Source organism: Alexandromys fortis, unplaced genomic scaffold, assembly GCF_014885135.2.
Source record: "Alexandromys fortis isolate MF-2015 unplaced genomic scaffold, M_Fortis_MF-2015_v1.1 scaffold_0, whole genome shotgun sequence".
Taxonomy (NCBI): domain Eukaryota; kingdom Metazoa; phylum Chordata; class Mammalia; order Rodentia; family Cricetidae; genus Alexandromys; species Alexandromys fortis.
Window position 1 is genome coordinate 22559301 of NW_026067949.1, and position 10935 is coordinate 22570235.

Genomic DNA, 10935 nt, shown 5'->3' on the forward strand with positions numbered 1-10935 from the left:
CAAGTCTTCAGGTTTATGTATCAGTTGCTTTTTCTCACTGGCTCATGTCCTTAGCCCTTTCAGGTTTTTTTTTTTTTCCTTTTCTATTTTTGTTATGTTCAGGTTGAACATGGGGCCTTGTGTCTACTAGGCAAATGCTTTTTACCCAGGGTTTCTTCTTGAGTTAATAAAAATAATTTAGAATTAGATGCTGATAGGCTGGGGATATAGTTGTTTGAACTCCCAGTTAGTATGGGCAGCTCAATACTGGACTAGCCAATGAAGCTGTTTAATACATGAAATAGTATTTTTTTTATTTTATGTGTATGCTTTTGTCTGCATATTTGTATGTGCAGCACATGCATGCAGTGCCCTTGGAAGCCAGAAGAGTGCTGTGTATCCCCAGGAGTTGGAGAGCACTGGTTGAGTCACAGAACCCACATAGGGTCATGTTCTGTTGATCAAGGTTTCTGTCCCTCCGGTCCCGCAGTCTTCAGCCCAAATAAACACACAGAGGTCTACATTAATCATAAATAGATTGGCCTAGTATATCAGGCTTCTTATTAACTCATAACTTATATTAGCCCATAATTCTTGTCTGTGTTAGTCACGTGGCTTGGCACCTTTTTTCGCAAGGCAGTCACATCTTGCTTCTGCAACTGGATGACGACTGTAGACTGACTGACTGTTTCCTCTTCCCAGAATTCTAGCCCCACCTCCACTTCCTGTCTGCCCCATCTCTACTTCCTGCCTGGCTACTAGCCAATCAGCATGTTATTAAAATACAATTGACAGGGTACAGTTCATTATCCCACAGCAATGGTCATTTGTTCTTCCAGTTCTACAGTATCCAGTGCCTTCCTTTGGGCTTCTGGACATCAGGCATATACATGGTGCACAGACATAAATGTATGCACAACATCCTTCTACATTAAAGTAAGACAGTAAAGATCTGCACCTTTTTGACTCTTTAAATCAGTTTATTTTTTTTTTTAAAAGAAACATCTGGTTGCTTGAAATTGAACCCCAGTCCTCTAGAAAAATGACCAGTTCTGTTAACCACTGAGCCATTTCTTCAGCTCTGAAATTGAGTATTAAATACCTATACCTATCTTTTCTTTATTATTTTGTAATTTTTTTAAAAAAAATTATTTTTATTTAATGTACATTGGTATCCCACTGTTTGTGCGAGGTTGTCCAATCCCCTAGAACTGGAGTTATAGACAGTTGCGAGCTGCCATGTAGGTACTGGGACTTGAATCTGGGTCCTCTGGAAGAACAATCAGTGCTCTTAATCACTGAACCATCTCTCCATCCCACCAATACCAATCCTTAAGGAGCAGGTCTGCTTTTTTTATTTAAATAATACAGTCTTTTCTTTGAGTGAAGTATTTTCTATTATGGAACAAATATAGCATCTGTAAGTTTTTCATTAGAGTTAATGATGGAATTGTGAACTTGTGTCTAACATGGAGGAGGAGATGTGATATTTGTTGACGTAAAGAGTGACAGAAATGGAGATCACAGGAAGAGAGAATAATTGTTGCTAATATAACTGATTAAGTAATATCTTTTGTTATGTAACAATTTTTTTCTCTATACAATATCAGATTTTTGTGTAGCAGTTGAACACTCACTATAGCTAGTAAGTTTTGAATTTCTTTTTTTCTTTTCTTTCTTTTTTAACTTTTATTTTTTATTTTAGACAAGTTTCTCTGTGTAGCAGCTCTGACTATCCTGAAACTCACTTTGTAGACCAGGCTGGCCTCGAACTCACTGAGATCTGCCTGCCTCTGCCGCCAAAGTGCTGGGATTAAAGCCATGTGCCGCCATCAGCGGCTGAGACACAGTTTTACTATGTTATCTCTGGCTGGCCTGAAACTTAGTAACTTAGTACACTTGCCCAGACTTCTCAGCAGTCCACCTGTCTCTGCCTTCCAAGGGTTCTGAATTAAAGCATGTGCCCTAGCACATGGCCTATGATTTTGTTTTTTCAGAGTCTCAGTCCAGATAGGCCTAGAACTCTACACAACTAATTATGACCTATATCTATGATTCTCCTTCTACCTCCCAGTTTTTACTTCTTCCCTGCCAACTTTATTTTATTTTTTTAAGTTTTTAAATTTCTGTTAACTCAGTTCAGGAATTAAAGAAAGGGGAAAAGTGTTGGTATATATAATGGATACCAGGTGGTTAGAACAATGGAGTGAAAAGCATGTGGTTGCTTAGGGGAAGCATAAGGCCCAGGAAAGGCAGAGTGAGAAAGTAGGAAGCTGGTAATTAAAACAATAAGAAAAAAAGAAATAAGAGATGGAATGCTGGCGTATTAGTCTGTTGATGCTGAAGAGGTAGATGATAATCATCTTCTTGAATAAAATTATTTTTTTGGATCATCTATATTCAAAATTTTTGTAACAGTAAATTATACATCAGTATAAGAATTAATTTAACAATTTCCTTGGTCCCTTTAATTCCTTGGTTCTGTACATATATAGCTTCAATAAATAATATAAAGGTTCCTTTACCTTTAGAAACAAGATACAGTGCTTTGCAGTATAGTGTTCCCTGTTCCTAGGTTTGACATCCAACACTGTGGCTCCCGACTCCCTCTCTGCAAGAACAAGATTTCTTGTCCTCAGATTACTTGCCTAAAATACCCTTTTTGGCATTTTTAGTAATAATTTAAAATTCTGTTTTTACAAATGCTATATTAGCTATATTAGTGTAGTACAGCTTTAAAATTTCTTTACACTGGAAACAGAGATGGGAGGATCCTGAGTTTGAGGTCATCATTTTCTAAACAAAACAAAATACAACAAAACAAAATAGAAAGGTTGAAGAGCTTTAAGATTACTGGAGAGATGGATGGCTCAGCAGTTGAGAACAGTGGCTGCTCTTCCAGAGGTCATGAGTTCAGTTCCCAGAAACAATATGGTGGCTCACAACCGTCTTATAGTGGGATCTGATGCCCTCTTTTGGCATGAAGTTCACGGAACACTCATATACATAAAATAAATCTAAAAACAAAGAAATTGCAGTATAGCTGGGTGTACTGGAATACACCTTTAATCCTAGTACTGGGGAGACAGGTAAGCAGATCTCCTGGCTAGCCTGATCTACATAGTTCCAGGCCTGTCAGGGATAAGTACTGAGACTTTGTCTCAAAATATATTAAAAAATTACAGAATGCTGTGCTTTCCTTGAGATATTGCTGATAATTTCAGTGATTCTTTGATGTCTTTATGAGTTTAATATATTGATTATTAAGTTGTACATTTTTGTGCTTATCTCTTACAAAGAAATTGTTACTGGAGGGCTGGATGGTTTAGTTTAAAGCTCTTGTTGCCTTCCCAGAGGACCTGAGATCAGTTCTAGACATGCATCTTAGGAAGCTTACAATTTTTTCGAACTCCAGCTCCAAGTGATCTGACATTCATTTCTAGCTTTTTCAGGGACCCATTCAAGTGTAGTTTAAGTGCACTCACATGTGGGTGGGCCGTGGCGATGCTTGCAGGGGCTAGATCTCAGTGTTCAAAGCCAACCTGGTCTACAGAGCAAGTTCCAGGATAGCCAGGGCTACACAGAGAAACTTTGTCTGGAAAGACAAAAGAAATGGTTTCTGTGCATAAGTCCTATATGTCTTAGTGACTTTGTCTGTATTTAAAAGAGCTCTTGTTGCCAACTTCCCAGCATTGGGAAGGCAAAAGCTGGCAGATCTTTGAGTTTGAGGCTAGCCAGGTCTACAGAGCAAGTTCCAGAACAGGTTCCAAAGCTACAGAGAGACCCTGACTTGAGAAACTAAAAAAGAAAGGGGGGGGGGCAGACTCTTGTTTTATCCCTAGGATAACAGTTTTGTCATAATAGTGTCAGGTCCTTTAGACACTGGAGATTAAAGATGTAGAGTTAATTGTGTGACAGGAAAAAGTAGAGAAAGCTGTGGGATTAGGTTAGGACGAGGTGATAAATAATGGAAGCTGAAAGTATGAGTTTAGTGCAGGGAAGAGAGTATAGAAAATGTTACTGAGAAAAGAAATAGCACACAAAATTCAGGCAGAAAAACAACAACAAAATTCTTGAATATGATACTGAGGCAGAGAGTAGAATGTGGGATGAAGTCTGAGCTGTGGTCTAAAGTCAAGCTAATAGCATGATCTTTACCAGGTGAATGAGCCTGGCCTGTCACAAATCCAATCAGTAGTGATCATTCTTTAGAGCTATTAAGAGAAGATAGGTATCATTGAATACAGTGATTTAATATTATTATTTTGTTTTTGTAGCCGTTGCTGGTATGAATTTTCTTTGTAAATCAGGCTGGCCTCCAACTCTCACAGATCTGTTTGCTGGTTCCCCAGTGCTAGGATTAAAGATGTTAGCTACCACACCTATCTTGATTTTAGTTTTCTTCATTAGTGTTAGACATATAATAGTAGATCTTCAAATATTTCTGAATTATATAATAATGTTTGAGAATAACTTGTATAGAGAAATTAGGACCATTATAAGCCATTAGTACATATGCATCCATTCTCTTTAAGCCTGTTATGCACTTTATCTCACACTTGGGTAGGTATCATTTAATGTTTCTTTTTGGTTTTACATGCTATTTTATTGGATTTGATACTGAATTTTATTTCTCATCTAGCATAATTCTAGGTACAGTGTAAATATATGATAACTGTTAGGTGTGTATGTAAAATGTGCGTTAGAAACATTAAACATATGTCATTGACCTTTGCCCTTACCCTTGACATACTGTGAAAGCTTTGCTTTCTATATGCTTCCTTGGAAAACTGTCATAAAGTATATCATTTCTCTTGATGTCATTTTCTTCTAGTTCTATTTTACCTTTACATGTTGGTTTTTTTTTTGTTGTTGTTGTTTTGTTTTGTTTATCTTTTGTTGCTTAAAAACTCAAATGTGCTTTATATTCTAGGTCCGGTTTATCACTAAAATATGGCATCCTAATATTAGTTCCGTCACAGGGGCTATTTGTTTGGATATCCTGAAAGATCAATGGTAAGAGACTTCTGAATTTGTTCTCTTCTTTGTTGCATAGGAGAACCAAGACTAAGAATGTTAAGTGTGTTAATTCCCCGAAACATAAGTTATACTTTAGGCAGTAGTTTATAAAGTCTCTTAAGCACATAGTTGAAAGTATATTTCAATTGAGATCATGATAGCTTTTTAAATGAACACTTTTAAAATAATATCAGATACTAATTTTACATTTAAAAAAATCTCAAGTTTTATTTCTTATTTTGGTAAATTTCCCTCTTTGTTGTCTGAGGAAGGTATTTGTAGTGAACTAAAAATGTAAGTTGAAGCAGTTGTCTTTTACTCAGATGATTTATAGGCAAGAGTTGTATTAATTGTGCACATTTAAGGTGCTCGGGTGTCACCAGTTGTTTTTTTTTGCATAAATCTTTCACTTCACTTGCCCTGTTATTTGTAGTTTTTTGTATTTTATTTAAATATTTCTGGGTTTGATTTTTTTTTTTTCTAAGTATGTGTGAGTGTGCTCATGAGCTTTCTACTGTACACTATGGAGGTCAGGCAACAGCCTGCAGAAGTCCGTGTCCCAGGACTGAGCTCAAGGTAGTGTGTCTTGGTGGGAAGAAGCAGGCATCTTCACTCGATGAACTGTTCGCTGGTGCATGTGCATATACAAGGACACTGGGTTGCTTTGTTTTTGGTTTTTGTTTTCTTTTAAAGAAAATTTTGCTCTGTAGCCCAAGCTAGCCTTTGAACTGGAGCTTTCTTCCTGCCTTTTGTTTGAGTGTTGGGATTATAGGAATATATTCTTTGCTCCTGGTAGTGGTTGACTGGTTAGGAGTTCCTGTTCTTGTAGCCCTCAGATTTAAATCCCTTCTTTCATTTGTTAGGTTGTGTGGTTATCAGCAGATTTTGTGCCCTTTGGCTTTCTCTTTTGTGTGATGACGTTATGATTACTTCATTGGCCTGAGAGACTTAAATACATTGGCTCATTTGATATATTTAGAATGAAGCCTTGTATATTTTAATAGTAATTAATCTGATGGATCAGGTTTATCCATAAAATGTTCTTACTCTTAATTAGCACATAATCTTATTAATGGAAAAACTGTGTCCAGAACTATAAAATGAAATTGAGTAAGGCAATATTCAGCTGTGATTCCTGCACTGGGGAGGCCCAGGCAGGATGATAGTTAAGTTTGAAGCTAGTCTGGGCTACATAGTAAAACCTTGCTTTGAAAGGGGGAAAATAAAAGAATGTGATATCACCAAACAAAGGAAAGCAGTGCCATTGGTAAGAATACATGGAGCACTGATCTTACAGAAATAGTGTGTTAGGGAAAGAAAGTGATGTTTAAGAGCACTCATGCTGGAGTGGTGACATTTAGTCTGTGGGAAGTTTGCATTGTTTGACTGAGAACAGAGTAGGATTCCTGCTTTGGTTTCTTTTTGTATAAGTTTCTTGATTTAGACTATACTTAACTAGTCACTCTTTGACTTGTGACTTTTTGCCAGCATTTTAAAAGTCAAGGTCTCATGGTTTTGTTTTTCTGTAACGTTTATTTACAGTATTTTATAACTTCATGTCTCAGTGATATCGGTGCATATTTGAGTAATTGAAGATGTTCTCTTTTTATTTTGCTTCCAGGACATCACGTCCATTTTGGCTTTCTTTTCCCTGTTTCCACTTAATAACCTGCTTGTGTCTCCCTGGTCTTTGCCATGAGAATGCTGCAGGAATCAGTTTAGATTCTTGATGAACTACTCTAATTTCATATTTTCCTATTTACAAACTGGCAGTTTACAGATATCCTTATTTTTGTATTTACATTTATTTTCACACTTAAACATGTTTGTGTATGTATGTGCACATCTGAAAATGTAGAGCATGGAGCGAGGCAGAGGACAGCCTCTGGTAGTCGGTACCCTCTTTCTACCATCAAACTTGATGAGTGTTGAAGTCAAGAGCCTCTGCTCACTGAGCCATCTTGCCAGCACATAAGTACTCTCCTTACACTCCAAGCCCATGTTGATGCCTACTTATCTGTACTTAAATTAGGTAATGAACATCTTAAGTCTGTTAAAAACCAACCATCTGAAATAGGCTGTTCTGTGAGTTAGTGAGGCACACCTTTTTAAAGTCAGAGGCAGGCAGCTCTTTGTTAGGTAGAGGCCAATCTGGTCTACATAGACAATTCCACTTCAGTCAGAACTACATAGTGAAATACTAACTTACAAAAAATTGCGTTGGGACTGCTCTAGAGAATTCAGGTTGGAATCCAGCACCCTCTTTTGGCGTAGGGAGCACTAAGCATGGTACACAGACCATGCCCCTACACATAAGTAAATAAAAAATATACCGTTTTGCTTCTTTCCATAGTCTTCCTCATTTAATTTGTTCAGTTGGTTAGGTGGAAGCCTCAGTATGATCTTGGGTTTAGTGGTTTTTTTTTTTTTTTGTTATTGTTTTCTTTGAGTCTGGGACTTCTTGTGTGCCATTGGCTAGCCAGGAAGTAACTTTGCAGACCAGGCTGGCCTTGAACTCACACTTCTGCCTTTGAAGTGCTCAGATTAAGGAGTGGCCTGGTTTTTCTTTTTTCTGGTGTTGTGAACCCTGTGCACACAAAGCAGTTGATAAACCGCAATCTCACAAGCAACTTCCCTACTGTCACTTTGATTCATAGTCCACTTAACCTTTTATCTGGATGATCCCAGTGGCCTGTCCCCTCAGTCTCCCACTCTGCTCTACTCTGGTCATTTTCAGCAGTATCATTAAAATTTGTATTGTCTGTCTGTCTGTACCTACGTGTTTATGTGTGTGCCTTGGTGCACTGTGGCAGACAGAGGACAGCTTTGAGGAGCCCTTTCCATCCACCATATGGGTCTTAAATTCAGGATTAAATATGGGATTAAATTAAGGTTGTGAAGCTCTCTTGCGGGCTCCTTTTGTTCCTCCCTCTCTCCCTCCCTCTTCCTCTTTCTCACCTTTCTTTTTTGTCTTGCTGGTGATTGAACTTTGAGCCTCATGGCTGGCCAGTTCCTACTATTTGAAATTCACTCCTCTGTGTAGGCGGTGTGTGAGCTTGGGTATCAGGGCATGCCTGGAGGTGAGAGCACAACTTTTCTTTCTGCCTTTCCAATCTGGGTATAGGTTGCCACCCTGCACTGCAAGGTCCTTTACCTTCTGAGCTATCTTGCTGACCCCAAGCTAATAAATACATTTTGAAATTTCATATTTCTGTTTGCCTTTGAGATTTCCTAAAATAAGATTAATTATACATATGAAGTGCTGAAAAGCTCAGTGAAGTACAATTTAATCAGCACTTGTGGCAGTAATGAATAGAATGCAAAACTTTTTTCAGATACTTAATTTTTCACATTAACAAATTTAGATTTTAAAGATTAATATAAAACAATAAAAATATGTGTTAATGCTATCAAAGATAAAGTTTCTATAGTTTGTAAGGTTGACTAAGTTGGCTTTATGTGGTATTTTAACAGTTATTTCAAAGTATCATTGGCTAGCATTATACCGTCTGTCTGCCTGCCCATCTGCCCGCACGTCCGTCCTTCGTCCATCCATCTCTATCTGTCTACTTATTATTTATTAGGTTGAGCTCTCACTAGAAACACCAGGCTAACCTGAAAGTCAGAAATCTTCTTTTGCCTCCTGAGTGTTGGGATTTAAGGGCACACCACCACACCTGGCTAATATTACTTTAAAAAATTAATACTTTTTTATTTTGAAAATTTCATATATGTTGTATACATTGAAATGAAAGTGTTTATTTTATCTATGGTTCCAGAAGGCAAGAGTCCATAATGACATGGAGCAATGGCAGCAGACAATCAGAGCAGCCAGCCCACTTAGCACATTTCGTTGGCAAGCAGAGTGAAGTGATCTGGAACTGGGAAGGCTATAGAAGCCTGGTGTATTGACTACTTCCTCCAGCAAGGTTCTAAGTTCAGAAATTACCGTAAACTTTTCAAACAGTCCTATCAACTGGGGACTAAGTGTTTAAATACATGCCACTATGTAGGACATCTTTTCATTCTAACTGCTACAGCAAATAAACTCTCAGGCTTGGTTTGCGAGTCTTCCTCCTTACTACATGTTAGACTCACTGCATATTCAGCCCAGACGACTCTGGAGTAAACCCGTTGGAGTCCCTGTCTTCAACCCTTTCTTGGCAGTTTCTTAAATCTTAATGTGCACAGGGTCATTAATCTTTGAGGCCTCTCCATGAACTTGCTTAAGTTCCATATACTTTACGCAGACAGTTTCAAGAATTAATTTATTATTTAGTTTTTTTTTTCGAGACAGGGTTTCTCTGGCTGTCTTGGAACTTGGAACAGGAGATCCACTTGCCTCTATTTCCCCAGTGCTGGAATTAAAGCTGTGCACCACCATGCCTGGCCAGGACTTTTTTTAATCTAAAAGATAAAACTATAAATTTGAATACTCCAGTTGTCTTCAATAGAATCATAATATAATCTGATTTTTTTATGTCTTTTGTTTTAGTTCACATAATGCTTTTGAGGTTTATTAGTATGGTGGCATTGCACATGTCACAGATTACATTTTAAGGGTAAATAATTAAAAATTAAAGTGTTTTGTTTATCCATTCATCAGTGGGAACCGTGTTTACCTGATGCTTATTATGTATAATACTGTGAGCCTGAGCGTATGAATGACTGAAGTCTCTGCTTTTGTTTCTTCGCAGAAGTAGAGTGACTGGGTCTATTTAATTTTTATTATATTAGCGCTATTAATATTTTGAGGAACTTCCACATTGTTTCTGCTAACAGTGAATGACAGTTAAATTACTAGCAACTGTCATTTTCTGTTTTTGTTTTGTTTTGAATAGGTATCTTCTATTTATTTTTTTCTTTCTTTGTTTTTATCCGTCCGTCCGTCCGTCCGTCCGTCCATCCATCCATCCATCCATCCATCCATCCATCCATTTATGGGACAGGGTTTCTCTGTGTAGCCCTGGCTTCCTTGGAACTTGCTCTGTGTACCAGGCAGAGCTCTGCCTCCTTCTGCCTCAGGAGGGATTAAAGGTGTGCACGCAGCTGATAGGAGGTTTATATATTTAAATTCTCCTTTGCTATTCAACCATGTTCCTCCCTCCCTCCCCTCCCCTCCCCTTCCCTCCTCTCCCCTCCCCTCCCTCCCAGTTGTCCTGGAATTCGCTCCATATACCAAGCTGGTCTCAAACTCAGAGAACCTTAAGTCTCTGCTTTTTTTTAAATTAATTATTTATTATGTATACAATATTCTGTGTGTGTGTGTATGCCTGCAGGCCAGAAGAGGGTACCAGATCCCATTACAGATGGTTGTGAGCCACCATGTGGTTGCTGGGAATTGAACTCAGGACCTTTGGAAGAGCAGGCAATGCTTTTAACGTCTGAGCTGCTTTTTGAGTGCTGGCCACCAGTGCCTCTATTCCACCAAACATATTCTGCCTGCCTGCCTCCCTCCCTCCCTTGCTCCCTCTCCTTCCGTCTTTCTTTTTTTCTTCTTTCTTTTGTTCTTTTTTTGTTTGGTTTTGTTTTTGGAGACAGTGTTTCTCTGTGTAGCCCTAGCTCTCTTAGAATTCCCTGTAGACCAGCTGGCCTCGAACTCACAGAGATCCACCTACTACTGCCTCCTGAGTGCAGGGATTAAAGCCATGTGCCACCATTGCCTGGCTCAAGCTTCTTTTCTTTTTCAAAAAAATTTACTTGTTTTTATTTTATGTGTATTGGTGTTTTTCATGGGTGTCCAGTTCCCTGAAGCTGGATTTACAGACAGTTGTGAGCTAGAAATTGAAACCAAGTCCTCTGAAAGAGTAGTCAGCACCCTTAACTGCTGAGCCATCTCTCCAGCCCCAAACATACATTTTTTTTTTCTTGGTCCAAACATAGTTTCTTAAAAGAAATAATGTAGTTGCTGGAGAGAGTGGTTAAGAGCACTATCTG

At 38.3% G+C, this 10935-nt stretch overlaps 2 protein-coding genes across 2 annotated transcripts in view; both read left to right on the forward strand.

Annotated features, from left to right (window-relative positions):
• The window catches only part of N4bp2 (NEDD4 binding protein 2), a 330918-nt gene that overhangs the window by 75568 nt on the left and 244415 nt on the right, over positions 1–10935 (forward strand). The window lies entirely within an intron of this gene.
• Ube2k (ubiquitin conjugating enzyme E2 K) overlaps positions 1–10935 on the forward strand; it is a 53768-nt gene that overhangs the window by 34373 nt on the left and 8460 nt on the right. Inside the window, exon 3 of the mRNA XM_050149633.1 lies at positions 4913–4995. Coding sequence (XP_050005590.1) covers positions 4913–4995 — 83 coding nt within the window. The remainder of the gene's footprint in view (positions 1–4912; positions 4996–10935) is intronic.